At 36.3% G+C, this 21,880-nt stretch overlaps 1 protein-coding gene across 6 annotated transcripts in view; it reads right to left on the bottom strand.

The window, feature by feature from the left end:
* The window catches only part of THSD7A (thrombospondin type 1 domain containing 7A), a 448,580-nt gene that overhangs the window by 84,866 nt on the left and 341,834 nt on the right, over positions 1 to 21,880 (bottom strand). For all 6 annotated transcript variants that reach the window (XM_064575204.1, XM_064575207.1, XM_064575202.1 and 3 more), the window contains 3 exons: positions 16,254 to 16,448; positions 6,222 to 6,456; positions 1,347 to 1,462 (listed from right to left, as the gene is read on the bottom strand). In XM_064575204.1, coding sequence (XP_064431274.1) covers positions 1,347 to 1,462; positions 6,222 to 6,456; positions 16,254 to 16,448 — 546 coding nt within the window. The remainder of the gene's footprint in view (positions 1 to 1,346; positions 1,463 to 6,221; positions 6,457 to 16,253; positions 16,449 to 21,880) is intronic.

Below are 21,880 nucleotides of genomic sequence, written 5' to 3'. Positions count from 1 at the left end.
TTAACACTGTTTTGAAAATATTAATGCTTAAAACTTTTTGCACCAAAACCTGTTTAGATGTCTTAAAAGACCTTTAAAATCAAAATTTTATATCCTTGCTCACTTAATGGTTTAATTTTATTTGATGTTTCAAAGGTACCTAAAATTTTTTGAAAAGCATAAAAAGGAACTCATGTTTTAACTGTATAAAATGATAATCACACTGTAAAACCAATCCATTATTAAATTTATGATCTCATATAATATCTTAAGGATTTAAATAATTTTTGGCAATTTAAAATAGTTGTTAATCTAGAAATTGATTCTTCTTCTTCTTTTTTTAAAATGATTTCACTTGTTTAGAGAGAAAGAGTAAATGGGGGAAAGGACAGAGGGAGAGAGAACCTCAAGCAGGCTCTGCACTGAGTGTGGAACACGGACATGGGGCTTGATCTCATGACCCTGCGATCATGACCGGAGCCCAAATCAAGAGTCAGATGCTTAACCAACTGGGCCACCCCGGCCCCCCTAGAAGTTGATTCTTAATTGAATCTCTTTAGTAAGATTCCAGAAGCCTAAATAAAATAAAAGGATAAAAAAATTTAAGAAAAACTATCTGTATTTGCTGGGAGAGTAAAATAAAAAAAAAAAAAAGGAGACAGTATCACCCGTGACACTGAGAGAAAATTTGCTCGGGTATTGCATAAGTTACCTGGAGGATACTGATATCTTTCTCAGCAGCAATGAGAAAGGACCCCATCCTGGAGGGTAAAGAATTATCAAAGTGTCTGCCATGATATTAAAGAGTCTTTGTAAGTAATAAAAGCAAAACCAAACCAAACTGGGAACAAATCCTCATCCTGCAAATGCCTCATGGCACCTAAGTATTAGAAGAGGTACAATCCGGCCATTTTTCTCTTTCCTTTATTCCCAGGCTTGGGGGCTGCATAATTGAATCTATGGTGAATCTGGGCCCATGGCTATCTATTTCTTTCCAGTAAGAGGGCTGGAAGCCATGAGTACTGATAAGATTGCTGTACATTCTTTTTGAAATACACAGGGACACTATACATTCTTTTAGAATTAATGTTAAAGGAAACCTTATTAATATAATAAAGCCTAGAATCCATTCATTTTGATCTACATCATATAGTCTTAAATCAGTTTTTGGCTTAAAACTCATTTGTTTGGTTCTTTAAAGCTGTGTTATTTTCTAGAAGGAAACTAGAATTTTATGGCATGCACGACAAACCAGGATTACCCAGCCCCATGTAAGAATCACAAACATGCTCAGCCAGAAGAACTTGGAGGTCCTGCCTGGTGAGTGTTTTCTAGGTGAGTAGCCTTCAGAACTCTGTAGCTCATACCTTCTTTACATGAGGAGGGGCATGATGTCCAGTCACTATATGGTGTCACAATACAGTCCTTCCTACAAGGAAGCAGACAGGGTCTCACTGTTTCAGGTCGAAGGCTTTCAGGACACCTAGAAAATGCAAAGGGAAATTACTTTGCCTCTTTGGTAACCCAAAAAACCAGGTAATTTAGTACCTTTAAATCTTTCATTACTAAAATTGCTAAACAGTCACCAACCTGTATTATTTAACTTCCAGGAGCCTGTTTGTTTTTGCTAAGAATTTTACAACTAAATTAATTCTTCCAAACTAGACCTCAATAAAGCTTCTCAAGTCAGGATGTATAAATTTAATAATAGTAATTGTGCTACTAGAACAAAATGTAATAATTATACCTTATCCCCTTATAAAAATCTCTCCATTAATAAATACATATTTTCTAACTTGCTCTATAAGAAATTTGTGGAAATTCAAATTACTAATTTAAGGACAAATTCTGCATCTTTGTATAAATAAATAGGCTTATTGCTGATTATAAGTTTCCAGATTATTCTACACTTTATTTTTACAAAATATGTGTGGCATAAAATAAATTTATAATGGAGTATATCCAATACACAGTACATGCTCAAAGAGGACTATATTTATAGCTGTATATTTCTTAATAAATAACAAAATAATAAAAGTATATAGAGCATTATGATAAGCAGTTTTTTGCTTTACTCATGGTTTCATTTAGTGTCTCTATTCTTATTTTTTCTTCCATGCTGTCCCCAGTTTCAAATTATCCCAATTATGGGATTTTAAGTATATTCATAAATTAAAATATTTTGGGGACAAAAAGAGTGAATATAATTAAAACAAAAATTGTCAACCAGTAATTCAAAGAAAAATAAAATACTGTGTTTTTGACAAATTATAGTAAAACTATTTTCAAAAATACAGCAAACATCTATTATTTATTAGGAACACAAGAGAAAGATAATGAGAAAACACAAATGTCTTACTTTATACAAGAGTTTTTACTTTTTTTTTCTTTAAGATTTTATTTATTTATTCAACAGAGAGAGACAAAGCAAAAGAGGGAACACAAGCAGGGGGAGTGGGAGAGGGAGAAGCAGGCTTCCCGCTGAGCAGGGAGCCCGATGCAGGACTCGATCCCAGGACCCTGGGATCATGACCTGAGCCGAAGGCAGATGCTTAACGACTGAGCCACCCAGGCACCCAAGAGTTTTACTTTTTAAAAGGTAACTATAGGAAGCTGATGTAAGAGTTTTAAGTATACTGTCTTGTTGATTGTATACTTAAGTGATTTTTAAGTTTCCTAATTCTTCCCTGTATCTTCAAGATCTGATTCTACTATTGCTAGTGGTCAAATACTGACCACTAGCATTAACACTAGAAGAGGATGTATATTAAGGACAACAAAACATAATAGCCTAATTCATATAACTAAAAGTAACTTATTGTTCTGATTCCTAAGGAGTTCTCTTTTGAGGTCATATAAATCTCTGACAAGGAAGCTAAGAGGCAGTGAAGAAATAAACCAAACCACTAGTATTATTAGTTGCTGGAATAACGTGGCAAATTAGTGAAAAATGGGATTTAAAAATACTCCCAACGGGAGAAGCCAAATTTTCTGTAGGTCAGGATAAATTGTCTTTTAACAAGTAAGTTAATCAGGTTTTCACAACTGAACTATGAGTGAAAAAAAAAAATCAACATCATTAATCTCCTTTCCATAATTTCTTTGTAACACTTTGCTGACACTTCACTTCTTATATAACTTGTATTACACTTATTTATCTACATGTTCCATCTCATACATAAATGTTATGTTCTATTCAAGTATACAGATACATGCTTTCCTCTCTCACTCTGTATCACTAGAGTTTATTTGGAAGAGGATTTGAAAAATATATTGGACTCAAGATTTCAAAAAGAAATCATCACCCTGGTTTATGGTTTTTTTTTAAAGAAGAGTTACTATCCTATTAAAGATTTTAATTAATTAATTAATTAATTAGACAGAGAGATAGCAAGAGAGGGAACACAAGCAGGGGCAGTGGGAAAGAGAGAAGCAGGCTTCCCGCTGAGCAGGAAGCCCGATGCGGGGCTCGATCCCAAGACCCTGGGATCATGACCCGAGCCGAAGGCAGATGCTCGATGACTGAGCCACCCAGGCGACCCTCCCTGGTTTATGTTGAGGATAACCTTGGATTTTCCTAATTGCTAGGACAACAAAGAAATTTAGATGTGAGTCACAGAAGTTATGAATTGTTACAACTGAACTTATAAATAACTAGAATTATAATTTAACCTGTATTCTTAGCCAGGAAACATTGTATGGCAAACCCCGCATATAATACTGTTAATTCTTTTGGAATTATGGAATTATTGATTAGTTCTTATTATTGCGGGCACTTCTTTTCAATGAAGCAATTTTACAACTTTAATAATGGGAGAGCATTCATAGCAAACTCTTCAAATTTTAGCCCTTTATAAATCAATGGAATTTACAATGTTATCATTGACAACCTCCAAAACTCTTTTAGTTTAGAAATATCCACGGCAAGATACTTGGCTAGCTGTGGAGAACAAAATTACTAACAACAAAGCCGCTAAATGAACACACAAAGATAAATTATACAGCCTAGATTACATCCAATAAAATGAATTCAGACTTCCTTTGGCAAAGCAATTGGTTCAGTCAACATGCTTCTTTTCTCCTTTGTAGTGTTTCTATTTAGTGTTTGTGGTTTAAATCAAGGAATTGATTTCCCCCCAAATCTTATTCAAGGTCAAATTAAACAGATGTGATAGGAGTTGAAGTTTGTTACTCGGAGGATAGATAAGATCAATAACATTGATTTTACCATTGCACAGTAATCTGTTTTATTAAGAGGAGTTTAAAACAATGTTTCTATTTGCATTTTTGTTTCAAATGCCTAGCACTGAAAAGCATTCGCTGAATTTAACCTAGCTTTTAGGGATGAGGGCAGTAACAACACCTTCTTCTGGTTTCACAATATTTGCTTAATTTTTCAGAACTTTAATGGCAAAGTAAATCCATTTAATTTGACAAATCTATACACGTATCCAGGTCATTGAATAAAGGCTGTAAGGGCAAAGCAAATTTTTAATTGATTATTGTGGTGGCTTGACATAGGGCTTCAGGATACCCTTCCTATTGAATGATTTAATGACATTAATCCATCAGGCTCTTTCACACATAGGTTTATACAAATGTATACCTATTGTTTAGCAAAAACAGTCTGTAACTTGGAAAAGTGAGGAAAATATCAACAGCGGTATTTGTAGGTGATAACTGAGGATCAGGAACAGACTGAGCTCACTTGTAGCAGCTCAGCATAATAACCCTCAATCCTGTGCCAGTTTGGTCAGGTTATAATCCTCTGCAGGGAATATTTCTACCTGCATGCTTGTCCCAGCAAGACCCAGAATCTTCCAGGACTTGGCACTTCAGCCCCTGCTGTTACTGCCAGAGACTTTTAATACACTGCACATTAACTTCCTGTGTTACATTGTTTCCAACTTCAGCATTATTTCTCTTAAAATAGTGGTTTGGGGCTACCTATTAAGGATGTGGAATAGTTTCTCAATTTATTCAAGTCATCTGGCATATATTTTCTAATGTTTCAGAATTTCAAACTATATAATCAAATGAAGTATGGGGCAAAATATCCTTAATGTCTGGAACCCTGGCCACGTAAAAACAACTCCTAATGGGATTATTGTTTATCCCCTGAAGTTTTCCATACATCAGGTACATTATTATCATTTCCCTGAAACACTAGGAAAGATCTCAAATTTTTAAGAGAAAATAATACTCTCCCAGATTTATTGAGTGCTTGTATTATTATTTTTTTTTATTAAATCCTTTCAATAAACTTTGAAAACTAAGGCCAGAATCGGTTAAGGAGCATGCTTAAGGTCACATATAATATTGAAGCACCTGGCCTAATATTTGGAAATTACCAGGCCGTTTTTATACCAGTGCAAAACTGACTGGTTTGACTTTCCATGTTTCACATGGCTAAGGAGATTTGAATTCTAAAAGATTTATGCTGTCTATATCTCAAAAGATAAAAGTGTTTTTATTCCCCCCTTAAAGGAATACGTTTTTGGAGCTGATTTATTAATTTTCTCGAAGAATTGATTAGTTCAGTTATGCCCTGACATGTTTTCGTTTATATTTCTCACAGGGCACGTATAATATGCCAACTCCCTGGTTCTTTGTCTTCCCCTCTAGCAAATCGTTTGCCTTGTTATTACACTATTTGTAACCACGGTGAGAAACTGATGATTTTTCTACTTATCATAACACTCATCCTATCCCAAGGCTCTCTCTTGGAAGTAAATGGCTTATTCATCTAACCATTAAAAGATGTAATAAGTTTGGCCTCAGTATTTTTGATATAGTATTTTCTAGGGGAAATGAAAGGCAGATCATAGAAGGCTAGAGCCCAATTAAACTCGATTGGCAGACTTGATAGCCTACGGATACATAGGAGGTCATGGATGACCTGCACTGCTAGGACTTCATCTACTGTCATTATTGATCAGCCAGGCCCAGAGCAAGCATTCCTTTCACAGCCTCACTAGCTTAATAAAAGGAGGGAGGGCTACTGTAAAACTGAAAGTGGGTACCGCATAGAAATATTTCTACAGAATTTATAGATCCCAGGTACAAGACTCCGGCACAGTTACAACTTTATCAGCGGCTGACATTCAAAACAAACAAATCTTACTCTTGAGGACAGGTGTGACAAACATCAAAATGCTTCATTTCATGGAGCAAGTGAAGCCTGAGCCAATCCCCTGCATGGTTGACCACAGGATTTACTGTTCTCATTCTAAAGCCCTTACTTTTTGGGTCCTACTTGGCCCACATTGACCCGCACACAGATGACTTTTCTTGTCTGCATGCCAACAGAGCAAGAGGCCTCCCCATTCCAAGTTGTGGTTGTGTTGAAGGATGATACTGAAGTGTCCTCGATGCACTGGCCCCAGGGACCAGTTTGCCAGTGGTACACAGTACAAGGATGCTCATTACAGCTGCGCACCTCTTGCAAAGCACTGCTATTTGGACATTGAGCTCCACCTGTAAAAATGGACAACATAAGAGGGTTAGATATGGTGCCAACAGGAAACTTACCATTCTTTCCTCTTTGGAATTAACAATAACAATGATACCTGCCATGTGGTAGCACATACCATGTGACCAGCACAGTGCTAGGAAGGCAAATTACATATTTATCTTATATCTTTTGGCACCTTCCGGCTTAAAATTTAAGCTATGTAGTATGCATATTTGTTTTGGGGGACTATGGAGGACCTCAAAGACAGAGGCCATTATCCTCCAAAGAAGTAGACAATGAGGTACAAATGGAGCCTAGGGATTGCTCACTAATGGAAACACGGGGATTGAGATTCTGTGGATGGAGAAAACCCAGTGTGTTTTCAAATGTTAGCCCCCAAATTGAAAATCTTAAATACATGGTTTGAAGTAAGGCATATTTTAATGTATGAAGCTTTAGGGTGATTAGAAACAGGGGTTTAAAATCAACTGATGCTGTCTGATCTTCCACAGTGCTACTGGAAAAGCCATGTAATAACGATAATACCATGTTTCTTCCAATCTAGGATGTCATTGGCTGTTAAGATATATTATCATTTTGTGTGTCAAAGAAAGAGCAATGGCTACAAGTTAAACTGTGATACACTGCTTCCTTATCAATCATAATTTTTACTGTATGCTTACTGAAATAGATTTGTAGGATTTATTTACATGGTTTTAAAAAAATATATCACTCAATTGCACACATTAAAAGGGAAGACATTCCTAAATGTCCTTTACATTCAGAGTCTGAATCTTCTGAGCCACTTTTAACCCACACTCATCAAAGTTTGCCCTCCTATACAGAGTCATCCCTCTGGTATCAAAAGTGTTGTGGGCGCCTGGGTGGCTCAGTTGGTTAAGCGACTGCCTTTGGCTCAGGTCATGATCCTGGAGTCCTGGGATCAAGTCCCGCATCGGGCTCCCTGCTCGGCAAGGAGTCTGCTTCTCCCTCTGACCCTCCTCCCCCTCATGCGCTCTGTCTCTCATTCTCTGTCTCTCAGATAAATAAATAAAATCTTAAAAAAAAAAAAAAGTGTTGATGATGCAGCATTTTTTTTTTTTTTTTAATGCTCCCTATTGTCTCTGGGGCTTTCTTCCAGGATACTGGTACCCATGTCTAAGTTTTGATGCTGGTGCATTCTTAATTGCACCAGAAGATGTCAACAAAAGACTTCAGCAAGCAACTGAGGACTGTTTCTTAGCTGGTTTTGTTTATTTTTGGCAGAAATATCATGGACTCGCTATTGCCACCAGGAACAGGTACTAGCAATGGCAGCGAAGTTATTGCTATCTGGCTGCCGTGGCTTTAAGACGCATCTATTGTAAGATGCAATAACTACAGAGAAGGTAAAAGGGACGTGTCTTTTAATCAATAGAATATGGTGTGAAGTTGTCATTATGGAACCATTTTTTATGTGCTAGCCCTTATAAGTACTTTGTAGGGGGGACCTCGTTTTACACCCCAAACTGCCTTACAAGTTAAAAATGATAAAGTGGATGAGCCAATACAACTTAGATGATGTAATGGTAATAGCTCAGAATTTATGGAGCCCAATTTCTTACCACTATGCTATTTATAATGCCAATTACAAAAATAAAAAGCTTTATATTGTTTAAAACTGAGTAGGAGGAATTTATAGTTTATTTTATTGATAATTTAATCTATTTGAATTTATGTAGCCTTTGGATTTAATCTGTTTGAACCTAGTAGCCTTTTGAATTTAAGAACAGAAAATACTTGGTTGTTGGGGCACCTGCGTGCCTGTCAGTTGGGTGCCTGACTCTTGATTCTGGCTCAGGTCATGATCTCAGGGTCCATGATCTTGGAGCCCCGAGTCAGCCTCCATGCTCATCAGGGAGTCTGCCTGAGGGTTCTTTCTCTCTCCCTCTGCCCCTCCCTCTACTTTCTCTCTCTCTCAAATAAATAAAATCTAAAAGAAAAAAAAAAAGAAAAAAAGAAAATACCTGGTTGTTAAATAAGAAAAGGTGATTCAATAGCTAGTGATCCTCACATGGAAGATGGTCCCAAAATTTGAGATATGGGTAAAAGTCATAAACAAAACCATACCCTGAGATGATCTTTATTTATCGCTTCACTTATGATTAAGTACATCCCTCTAATTCAGCAAATAAATTGGTAGGCAGTGTCTATGAGAATTTAACTGCAATTCAGAATCATTTATACAGTGTTGAACATGGGATCAACATCAGAATAACCTGCATTAAGCAGCATTTCATTAAAGTCCCCTGCTTCATGATGGTGCAAACATCTGTCACAGATGATAGCCTGCCTTCCATCACACAGCTCAGTGACCCTGGCAGCCTCTGAAAAGTTTAGGATTTGACTAGGAATGGATTCTAAAGCATACTAATTGGATCGGGGAGAAGTAAATGAGCACTCTTATAACCCATTCCCTGAGGCTCTAAGATTCATCCAATCTTATCTCTAAGACAAACACCTAATTACAGACATTAAATATATACATTTTATGTAACCATTTTAACCATACCTTTATATTTAATAGTAAAATGATTGGTCTTTTACGAAAAAAGCATTTATTTACCTCATTTTCACTGTGGGCGTATGTATACTGTTTAAACTGTGATTCTAAAACTCTTGAATTTTATTTTTTTATTTATTTTTTAATTTTTTTTTTAAAGATTTTATTTATTCATTTATTTGAGAGAGTGAGAGAGAGAGCACATGAGAGGGGGGAAGGTCAGAGGGAGAAGCAGACTCCCTGCCGAGCAGGGAGCCCGATGTGGGACTCGATCCCGGGACTCCAGGATCATGACCTGAGCCGAAGGCAGTCACTTAACCAACTGAGCCACCCAGGCACCCTCTTGAATTGTTTTTGACGTTGGAATTGACTCGTTGGTTTTGGAAGATCTGGTAGGAGAAAAACTTCTACAACATCAGTGTAACGTGTCAAGGAACAGCAAGATGGCTGTTAAGTTTACAGACATAAAGGCTATTTATTTTCTTGCCCCAATCCACATTAAAGCCACATCAGCAGTTTTGGTCTGATGTCAAGATACTTGTGCAGATAAGCCCCAGTGTGGTCTTAATTATAACAACGATATGGCAATTTTGAAAGCATGGCTTGGGGTAATCAGTCATTGCAGCATCGTCCTGTTGTTTTGGGAATAATTTTACGGTAGAAAAATTGATAGATATAATATTGAATTTATTTATTATTTATGGGAAGATCTAATTCCAGACATGTGGGAATATTTCCATAGTACTGGGGAAATTATAAAATGTCCCCTATGACAAAATTAGTAATAAATGGTATTTTAAAAAAATCCTCAGACACATAAAAATATATGCTTCATACTAATGTGACTATATAGGCTTTCTATCATTCCATCAAGTGGAAAGACTTTATACTTTGATGAAATTCTACTGTATAGGGCACCTGGGTGGCTCAGTTGGTTAAGCGACTGCCTTCGGCTCAGGTCATGATCCTGGAGTCCCGGGATCGAGTCCCGCATCAGGCTCCCTGCTCAGCAGGGGGTCTGCTTCTCCCTCTGCCCTCTTCGCTCTCTGTCTCTCATTCTCTCTCTCTCAAATAAATAAATAAAATCTTAAAAAAAAAAAAGAAATTCTACTGTATAAATAAATGTCCCTGCTTATATAAAAATACCAACTATTATATGTGAAACTTCTCTTATAAAAATGAAAAAGTGACTTTTCCTTTCCACATCAAGCCTATAAAAGCTGTGTTAACATACATTTGAACAGAGCTGTGGTGTTTCTGGTTCCGGCATTGAAGTTCTTATAATTTAAACGGCAGATTGAAAAGATAAAAGAACCTTTTTCAAAACATTAATTGGATACATTTATATTGAGTTCTATAGTATGCAATGTTTATGTCCAATACTCCAAGAGACAGATACCCACAGGGGTTAGAAATAGTTTTTGCTGCTCTGAAGGATCTTCTAAGGCAGTGAGGAAAAGTAGTAGGGTGGGCAAGCATACAAATGGGTATAATTTTAGGCAGAATACAGTAATCACATTAAAAGAGGTAGCATAATTGAGATTCAAAAGTTTAAGTTTCCATTAGTTTTGGGGCGACTGAAAAATGCCTCAGTAGGAGGCACTGAGGTGAGTTTCGAAGGAGTAGGATTTTGACAAGCAGCATTCTGGGAAGGGAGAGAAAAAGGGAACATTTTACTTAAGCAGAGGAACAAATAAAAGCTAAGGCATGCAGGCAGGTATGACGCTGGGAACTAGCAATATTGATGCAGTCCACCGGAGTACCAAGCTCACACAGAGAAGTAACAGGCAATAAGGAAAAGAAAGTGGACGGGCTCATGCTAAGGAGTGGCTATTAGCGTACTATGAATTACAGCTTTAAAATGCTTGTAGTTTTGCCTGCTTATTGCAGCCCGGATCCCTTTGACAGCAGACCACCCCTGGGCAAAAAGCACACGGGCAATGGCATGATTTCAGGGAACGGAAGGGAAGAATGTTAGCCACACAGAACCTCAGAAGATTCTGCTGTAGCACACCATCCTTAATCCCTGCCTCCCCCCCCACCCCCGCCTTTGTTTTCCCTGCAGAGAGAGGAAGAAGACATTCCACTGTGAAGTCCGCATAAATTTTGTGTGGTGGTTGTGGTTATGCAAGGACAGACTGAAACAGAACTCCTTTTTCAAAGTCAAGAATGGGAGGATAGGAAGTGACAGTACTTTTACTTGGAAGGCAGAATTCCGTGTGTATATACATAGATAGTGGATTCTGGATTCTTCAAATTCATCCAGGAATAAAAGTGCTCCTTGGCTTTTAGGATTAAAACCCTTTAGCTGTGAAAACCCAAAGTTAATTCCTCTCCTCAATGTTTTATACTTTAAAATATAATTTTTGAAGACTGCTAATTATTTGAGAAAAAATTGGCATAATTCTATTTCAGTTTGCATCTATTTCTGTATTTATAAAGCAGGTGTAAAGATGCACTAACATTTGGCTGATGAAGTTATAATATCAGGTCATTTTGAACTTTCAAAAAAAAATCCTCTCATTTCTTGCTCTGTAAGGATAATTAACTATGTAATGAAGTTGTTATTATACTCAGTGGAAAACATTTTGAAAATCATTTTTTCTTTTTAAACATGGTTTCAAAAAATTCATAAGGCTTTAAATCTAACACCAATTTTTAAATTTCTTATTCAAATTCAACATACTAGGTTTTATATTAAATTTATGCCAGGCTGAAGTGTTAAAAGATTGCTACCTTCCAGATCTTCCCAACACAATTTTTTTTTTTTTCAGGGCAAATAACATCTGCACCTTTATCCCCACACTGGGTGGTTAGGCCTGAGACACTAACGAATCATTCTGTAAAACCCAAAGGAAACAAGGGGCAAGTGCAAGTCCAGGGAATAGGTCAAGGTCACACAGAAAGGTCACTGTTACGAAAATGCTCCTGGTCATACACTTCAGCCACCACTTTGCTGCCAGCAAACCAGCACGTGTTGAGGGCCTGGATGGTCTTGTGAGTCTCAGAGGCTATGGAAAACTGCACAAAAATCTTGATATGAATTCTGCATCCTCCTCCTCGAATAATTTTAAAGTAGCTTTTGGGACCCACGCTAGAGTTTACCCAAAACAAGGAAGATTTTTACCTGGAGGTATCATACAATGTTAAAAAGTGAAATACCAATTTTATATAACTACACACACACACACACACTTTTGTTTTTTTAAGTTGAAAAGAAATATTTTTACTTTCTTCAGTATATTAACTATCTCTAGTTGCTACCATTTGTATTTGCTTTCCAAATGACATTTGGATAAGAATCATTTTGTGATAACTTTTGTGTATTGCTAATAATAGGTTATAAAGTGTTCCTCAGACTGCATGAAAAGCAATTATATTCAAATTGTTTTTATCAATTTTTTATGTTTTAATTTTGAACCAAGCTCAAAATTACAAGAAAACTGGAAGTATATTATCAATATTTTCCTCCCTGGATCATTTGGACAAAGTTGTTGAAATGATGCCCCACTACCCTAAATACTTAAGTGTTTATTTCCTATAGTCAAGGGCATTTTGCTACACATAAACGCATTCAATATTCAAGATCAGGAAATTAGGAAACAAACAATGATACATTATTACCATCTAATCCTCATACCTATTCAAATTTTCCAACTGTCCCAAAATAATCTTTTTATAGTGAAAGACTCTAGTTCAGAATCAGGTGTTGCATTTAAACATCATGTTTTGGTAATCTCCTTCAATCTGGAATAGTTCCTCAATCTTTCCTTAATTTTCATGATTAAGTGCTCCTTGGCTCTTTGGGATATTAAAGACCAGTTACTATTTTTCAATGTTTTTCAATTAGGATGTTTCCTCATGATTACATTCTACAATATGCATCTTTGACAGGGATGTCACTGACTTGATGCCAGTTTATCATTGCATCACACCAGGAACACATAATTTTTATTTGCTCCATTACCAACAATTTAAATTTTGATCCTTGGATTAAGGTGGTGTCTGTCTAACTTCTCCATGAGAGAGATACTCGAGACTAAATAAAACGCTCTTGGTTAGATGTTCAATTAATACATCTATTTATATCAAATATGGATCCATGGTTTCCTATTTTATGTAATGGGTTATAATCTGTCATTAATATTATTTTGGCATTTTTATTGTGGGCTCTGATAACCCACTCTGAACCACTGAAGCCCCCCCACCTGCTGAGACAGATGCTCAACTGCTTGACTCCACCTAATGACTTTTTAGATAAAATCGTTCAGGAGCAGAGAGCAAGAGCCTAGAAAGAAAGGGAAGGGAAGGAAAGGGAAAGGAAGAGAAAGAACTATAGTATGGGGAAGAGGATGTGTTATCTGTATCCTATCATTTGTGTAGTAGGAACAAAAAAATAATCGATAAAAGTCATAACATTTCAAAAATGGAGAAGCTTGGTTTATCTCCTGAATTGGGGGCATAGAGAATATTCCTCTATCATATATCTATGATGTAGACAGACAGATGGAGACACACACATGGCAGACACCCATACCATAAGAAGACTAAGTAAATCAGGGGTAAGACCAGGAGCTAGCACTCCTCTTTCTCCAGCACACTAGGATTATATTTTCCCCACCCCACGCCATGACTGAAGTCAGGTTCAACTTCAAGCCATGAGTGTATGATTTGTTTTGCCAACGAAATGTCAGTAGAAAGGACATAAGTCACTCCTGTATGGAAGAGCTTAATGCTGAGGCTTTGAAATCAGCAGACAGACCCTCCAACTACCTTCTTCCACTGGCATTGGGGGGTAGGTCTTCGTATGGAGGGGCATGCTGAGACATTTCGCGGAGGGCAGACTGCCTTGGAAAGTTACCCAACACCATGGCAAAATTCCCATAAGGAAGGAATAAATTTCCCTTTAAGATTTTGAGCTTCTGAGCTGTTCTTATTAATACAAGAGGCTATATAATCTTCAGTATAATGTTCAACAGTGAAGTTATGACTGAGATAAATAAAAGTTAATCTTTTATTTTGTGAAGCAGCATTGATTTTGTAAGTCCAGATTAATACTTTGCACATGGGTTTGTAACTTACTTCACCAGAAAACTGTATGTCTAAACACTCAATATGTAATTTTAATAATGTGACCTTTTCCCTTAAGGTTATCACAGTAATTTCCTGATTTAGAAAATTTAGAACATGTTCGACACATATAAAACATTAATTCTTGGGGAAAAATAGAAAGACCTACTTTTGTGTAGAATTATAAAGTGTTATCTAATCAGCAGGGAAGCAAATTTTAAAACTTCCTGCAAACAAAGTTTTTAAGTAATTTTAAAAATAGCTCAAAATTGGGAGACTTATTTTGTGAAAGATAAAATGTTCCAGTGTCCAGCAAATTAATAGGTACTAAATAGTGTTTGAAGGGCAGATTCCTCTTTAAGTATCTCATATAATTATACCAGTTTTTGTAACTGTTATTAACAGAGACAAGCAGCATCGGATTCTCCCCTGACAGCTTCCTGTACGGTTTCCCTTTAAAATTATGTTTTGAATTCATGCCTTTATGATTTACCATATAAACATCTATAATTTTCCAGCACGGCCTGCTTATGATGCAGCTACTAGACTTAATTAAAAATTATCGAAGTCTCACCCTTTCAAACTAAGTGGATGATACATATCAAAGAGCAATCATAAATTTCTGCCTTTAAAGCATTTCATGACCTTTCAGTGTGAAGCATCATGTCTATAGAAATAATGATCTGGTGAGTTCTGCAAGCATGGCAAAATCTCTGCCATGTGACTCACGGGGCGAAAAGTCACGCATTACTAGTCACACAGCAAGTGTCTGCAGAGTATAATAGATTTATAGGAAGCAGGGTGACCACAGATCTAATTTTAATGAAGTCCAAGACATAATCTGAGCTGATAGAGTTTGAAGTCTGAATATAATCCATACAAGGTTAGAGTTATTGTTTGATAAGATGAGGAATGTAACTTTCTAAAAGGTTCTATCTTTTTTATTTGGTTCCAGGATACACTTTTTTGGGGGTAGCAAATGGTTAAATTTATAAGGTGACTGGAAAAAGGTTTATAGACACTTTAAAGAAAATTCTAAATTTTTCTATAGGTTGACTATGTCAAGTTTGCTAAATTTTTCTCTCTGTCTTCAGACCAAGAGGGTTACATTTTTGCATAGCTATTATATTCACAGATAGCAAGTTTGACCAAATAAAAATGCTATCAGGTTTCTATCACTAAAATGTTTCATAAATAGAAAAATAAAACTGGCGGCTTAAAAACTCCTCCACAATGTCTTATTTGGGGATATACACAAAGAAACACATGCATTTTACAAAAATCATTAGTTATTCGTGCTAAATGTGAATGAGAAGTCATTCAGCTTGATAATGTTTAAATAATATACATCTATACTCTTGAGAAAGAACATTAAGTGATAGAACTTGATGACTTCTCTGTTTTTCTTATTCCTGTGTTATCCTCAAGAATGACAAGATTATGTATGACATCATATCACTGAGTCACACAGAGGCCTAATTAGCATTTGGATGTAAGCTTGAGAGATAATTACCAAGAGCCTTATATTTCTCGACAATAAAGTTTACAAAAGTGAGGTATGACTATATGGCAAAGCATGGTTTATTCCCCCACTAGGATGAGGTAGGTGATTAAGGAGCAGTATACTTGAAAAATGAACACAACCTACATATGAGACTTTCGGATCTCAGAGCCTATGTTCAGAAACACAAATGGCAGAAAATCCATGTAATTTTCAGTCAAGTAATAGTCATGCTGGTGTTGCTTTAAAAACAAAACAAAACACTTTTATTATTGAACATATATGCCTATTTATGAGAAGGCAGAATGTGATTTCAAAGGGAAAAACTGACTACTGCAATAGTGAAAAAATAATCACACCTGACATCTGGAATTTTGGGAGTCATTTTCATACTGTTTCACAGGTTTAGCATTCAAACTGGAAAGCAATTCTTAGGAGAGAGGAAAGGCAAAGTAAGTTTACTTTTAAAAGTGTTTCCTCTTTTATTAAAGATCTATTTTCAAGGTTAATTTTGGGGACCAGAAGTTGCTCCATAGGTCAACAGACATTAAATTTCCTTGGATTGCTGGGATTCTGGGAGTAGATTTTTTGTACAGCATCACCTTAACCCCAGAAGACCAGAAAGGAAAAAAAAAAAAAAAAAAAAAAAGCCTGCCAACATCTGAAAGGAATCTAAATCCCCTTCTGAAGCTGGTGACCAATCTTACCTTCCTCACCGGCATAGGCCAGAATGGACCGTGCCCGGATCTGTTTCCCTTCTGTGGTTTTCCCTGAGCAGGTGTGTGAGCAGGAGGACCACGCAGACCACATGCTGAGCACACAGTCCTTTGGGCACGGGGCGTAACAGGCAACAGGGATGGGGAAGATGGCATCTCTGCACAGCTGTCTGTCAACTTCTTCTCCTGGGGAAGACATCATCACGAACAATCCATCATTTTTAAATAAATGTAGAATGAGCGATTGTAACCAGATGGGCACCAAAATACATTAGGTTATTTTGTTCTTAGTTAAAAACAAAGCTAAAACAAAGCCCACTACAGCCAGATGTTAAAAGAACATGAGGAATAAATATGTATCCTTAAGTGAAGCTTCTTTTATTATCAGAAGCTTAGGTGTGTAGATCAAGCACAGTGCTGAAAGTATTTTTTACTATAGATAGTTGCCCAGTTAGTGACTTTTATATTTATAATATTAACCTTGCAATAAGGAGCATCAATGAATTATGTTCCCCTTTTTATTGCATTATTGGAAATGTATCATTTACATCATCTTTTACAAATAACACCTCTATCCATAGCATGCACTGTATGTTTTCATGAACCAACTCAGGTATCTCTGCAAACTCCCTGTGTCTCCCAGAGAATTTATTTTTGTATGACTGGCAACCTTTTTTCTTTCACAAACAATTACTCTGTTCGTTGGAAATAGCCAAGATATGTAAATGATAGGCTAACAATATAAAACTACTGTTTAAGGGGTCCCACTGGGAGAGGGGGAGAAAAATGACAAGGTAAGCAAATGGCAGAAGATGGTGTCACTCCAGCGCTTAAAACTCTTCAGTAGTTTCCTGTTGCTCTTAAGATAGAGATAAGAGTTCTTAAATGTTTACAAGACCTCAAACGACTTGGCTCTGGTTTCTCTTCCCAGCTTCATCTCAGTCCACTCCCTCCCTTGCCCAGAGAGCTCTAGAAATTGGCATTGCTTGAGTATTTGTTGAATGAATACGATGAGATTATACAAAAGTCCAATGAGCAAAAAAACGTCTTTGTGGTTAATAAATGCCAAAGATAACTAAAAGGATTACAAATAAATGACCAAAATAGAATATGAAATGAACTCTATGCTTTCGCTGGTTAATGTAGGGTGCCAATGACGTCAGTGTAACCGAGCAAAACAATACACACACAAGCAAAAGTTGATCTACTATTTTGCCACAAAACATGACCATAATTCTGCAAAAATATATCACAGATGTGTGCCTTGGGCCATTACACTTTCAGGTGAGAAAGAGTGACTAATTATGCTACTCTTCATTGCTATTAGAAAAACAACTCAGAAATGTTTTTCACTGACGGAAGGCTAGGAGCATTGTGTTAATGTCCTTTATTCATATATTTGAAAAACAAGACAGAAAATCAGAAGTCAACTGGAAATGCTCTAACAGGTTAATAGCTACTAGTCTGCAGGGCCTTAAATCATTAGACACAATCAGAAGTCAAGTGGAACATTAATAAGCCACCAGTTTGCAAGGCTTTATCTTTTTTTTTTTTTAAAGATTTTATTTATTTATTTGAGAGAGACAATGAGATAGAGAGAGCATGAGAGGGGATAGGGTCAGAGGGAGAAGCAGACTCCCCGCCGAGCAGGGAGCCCGATGCGGGACTCTATCCCAGGACTCCAGGATCATGACCTGAGCCAAAGGCAGTCGCTTAACCAACTGAGCCACCCAGGCGCCCAGTTTGCAAGGCTTTAAATGATTAGATTTGCTCTCTAGTCAGTAAGACTCACTGAAATGACAATGGACTCATCATTATATCATTCAATCTTTAGTTACTGTGATCTGTGGGATCTCTTTAATTCTGCTTTTATTGGCTTTAGGGTTTGGCTTACAACCCAGTAAAACAATATGAAGATAGATTGTAGAAGGTAGAGTACAAAAATCATTATAGTACAAGGTATTTAATATTTTACAATTTACATAATAATGATGACTCCTTTTCCTACTAAACTTTTTTCTGAGTGCAAGAGGGGACTTGCATACGTCTTATTTTCTTCATTGCTACTTTTAATGTTCTATCTACTCTCTTTCACTTTCGTTTCTAATGTCCTGTGAAAAGTAAGGCAAGTTTGCGGCTATAGCCTATAATCAACCAGGAATTACAGTTTTATTCCTTCTCATAGTTAATCATTTCTACTCAGAAAAATTTAATTTATTCTGCAGCAAATGAAAGTGTGCTACGTGGGTGCTATTATAAAATTGTTTTTCATAGCATAAGTGGCCTATTTCTCTTTCTTGTAGTGTAAAGTTAAGGGATGTACAATTTCAACCTTTCTTGCTTTAGGAGTTACTCTTTTTTTTTTTTTTTCAACCTGTGTCCCACACCTTATGTTAGCTCTTTTCATTCGTCTTGTTCTGCTTAGCCAGGCGTATTTTCCTGTAAACACCTTCCTTCTAGCGTACATCTTAACCCTCTGTGGAGCTATTAAAACCCACCTTGGATCCAACCTCTAAATTCCCTTAGATTTCAGCCCTTACTGCACTCCTCCCGACTTTGCCAGGTAAGCCCCTGCCCCTGATTGCTCCTGATTGCTCATCATTGTCTTGCATCCAAATAATGGCATTCTGTTCTAGCCACAGTGCTTTTTCCCCCTTTTCTCCTACACACTGATCTCATCACTGCCTCAGGGACTTGACATTCTCTCTTCATTTTGTTTAAAAATTTTAGATCTCATGACAGACTACTTTTCAATATTCAGGCTTCAGTTCAATTGTCTCCTTTCTAGAGGAGGCTTCATTGGCCATATACAATCTCACAGTAACTGCATTTTATTTTCATTATAGCTTTAATCACCACTGGAAACTATTTTAATGAACTGTTTACAAGTTTACCTTCTAACCCTACCACTAGATTAAAAACCCAATGAGGGCATGATCTTTATTTCTCTTGTTATTTTATATTTAAAGCCTAAAACAGTGCCTGGTACATAATACAGGCACTAAATAATAAATACAGATACTAAATAATCTTTTGCTAAATGAACAAATGAATTGATTAATTTTAACCCGTTGTATCAGGAAACAGAATGCTGGATTAGACAAATATGGATTTAAGTACAGTATTTCTTAAACTGCCATGCACTCAAGTGCTCTAGGACTTTGTTAATGTGTATTCAGTGGGCAGGCAGCGTAGGCACCCCCTGGAGTTTGCTAGAAATGCAGTCTCCCAGATCTCATCCACTAAATCATTATTCGCATTTTATAAAGATCCCCAGGTGATCTGTGTGCACATAAAAATCTGAGAAACATTGCTCTAGAATTTTTCTGCCTTTCTTCTCTTCTGTTTTGAATAGGACCAGACTGCTTCTTGAATGAGTAGCTACAGATTCATCTGGATTTCATACCTAACATCAGTCGTTTCTCTGTGGGACTTCCCTCTAGACTTCTCTTTAAACAGGGTATACTTAGATGAAAACATTCAATGAGTAGTTACTGATTGCCCATCTTTTGTCAAGCACTGTGCTATGAATATTGCATACATCATCTCAGCTAATTGTCACCACAACATTTTTTTTGAGGTATAATTGACGTATAACATTATATTAGTTTCAGGTGTACAATGTAATGCTTTGATATTTGTATATATTGTGAAATAATCATAATGAGTCTAATTAACATCTGTCTCCATATACACTTATAATTTTTTTAAGTGATAAAGACTTTTAAAATCTACTCTCTTAGCAACTTTCAAATATGCGTTACAGAATTATCAACTAGAGTCTCCATGCTGTACATTACATCCCCATGACTCATTTATTTTATAACTGGAAGTTTGTACCTTTCACAACAACCTTCTGACATGGGCTAACATCTAATTTTTACTTTAAAGGAAACTGAAGCACAACAAGTTTACTGTCTCAAAGAGCAGAAGTTTAACTAAGGAAGCAGAGATTTGAACTTAGTTTTAACCAATTCCCAATCTACTTTTAACTGGCATGGTGGTAGGGAAAACTCGGGATGCCAAGAGAGTTAATAATGGATGAGACTTTGTCTACAAAGAAGTCCAGAAACTGGCACTCCTAGTTATTTCTCGGACACAGTGAAGCATAGTGGCAGCCATATTCTGTCTCAAATACAAAGAGTAGGCATGTTGACATGTCCAAGGTTACGTATTTTTGCTTATAGCCACTGAAAAAAAATGGCAATGGATCTATGAAAATATGAAACTGTTTAGATCTTTGACTTTGCTTTCAATGGGTGCTTTAATCAACTCAACTCATTGACCACTAACTGGAACCCTTAGGCAGTGTGCTCTTTTAAGCTAAATGTCCAGGAGCACTCCAGGCACAAGTCATCAGGGAAACATTAGGGGAGAAAGAAACGCTGGGTTTATGGCTATCACAGGTAATTCCATAATTTGTGATTTTCAACCATTTCCTATGAGTGCAACTTCTATCTTATTTTTAATATAAAAAGTGACCCTGGAAATAAGGTCTTTACCTAAAAGTGCTTTAGAAGATAATTTCATCCGTCTTCTTCACATTAAAACTTGTTTTTGATTGATAAACACTATTTTAATTAGATAAGAACTGTTTTGCATGACATTATTTCAGAGAATGTATGGTAGTAAATTAAACATGTACATATCCAAATATCAGGTTAATTTATAGTCTTTCCATATTGAGGAATGAAAATTTTGCTGCTGAGCATTTTGGAAATTCCATTTTTCCATATCTATTACCCTACTGTTAGGACACTTTCAACTACCATATGTCCCCCATTATAGAACCTTTTGAGACTTGGATTATCTGTATGCGCATCCAAATAAATCTGGGCAGATAAATCTGATTATCATTATTTTGAATGATGTGGTTCTACAGCTCATTTAGGTATAGACCAATGCAACCTGTTTTTCTTTCTTTAGTCTTTTTGAGGACAATTTCTTAGCTCGATCCTGGACATGATGTCATAAGCGTTTAGAATCTGCACACTTGCCATTGTATATTAAATATGCTATATTTTTTTGGCATACATGTTCCAACATAAAATTTTCAAAGGACTGTTTTATATTTATATGATTTGTATTTTCCCCCCATAAAGCTCTAGGCCTCTTAAGCAAACCTACAAAAATGTACATTTTACATGAAACATGTAACACAGAAAGAAATGAATGAACCACTGTCTACATATTACAACTTCTGTCTTACTGTGAAGCCTTAACTAAAGCATATCTGGCTTAAACTTGTTTGTGATACCCTTTATAAAAGGTTGAGAAATAAAATGAAAATGCTTGGGTTTATTTATTTTCATGAACTCAAAACAAGATTTGAATGTTTAGGTTGGTGTCTTCCAATCTCTGTCTTCATAAATATAATTTTAAAAATACATTTTTAATAATTCATCATTTAATCAATTTAAACATGTATTTTGACATCTTTAAAGTAACCCCCCAATTTCCTCCTGTTTGGTCTATTTCATGAACTTCACCAAACTCTTTCATGAACTCTTCCAAAATAGCTCCTTTCATTCTACTGTTTCCTATTATCAGGATAAGAGAATTGAACATCTGTTTGAAGTAATTACACTAAAAATTCATGACAATTTCCATAAAAATAA

This window comes from Mirounga angustirostris, unplaced genomic scaffold, assembly GCF_029215605.1.
Source record: "Mirounga angustirostris isolate CCGP_5_RB_7025 unplaced genomic scaffold, mMirAng1.0.hap1 SCAF_12, whole genome shotgun sequence".
Lineage (NCBI taxonomy): Eukaryota > Metazoa > Chordata > Mammalia > Carnivora > Phocidae > Mirounga > Mirounga angustirostris.
Note: the sequence above shows the minus strand (reverse complement) of the source record. Positions and strands in the feature narration are given on the sequence as shown.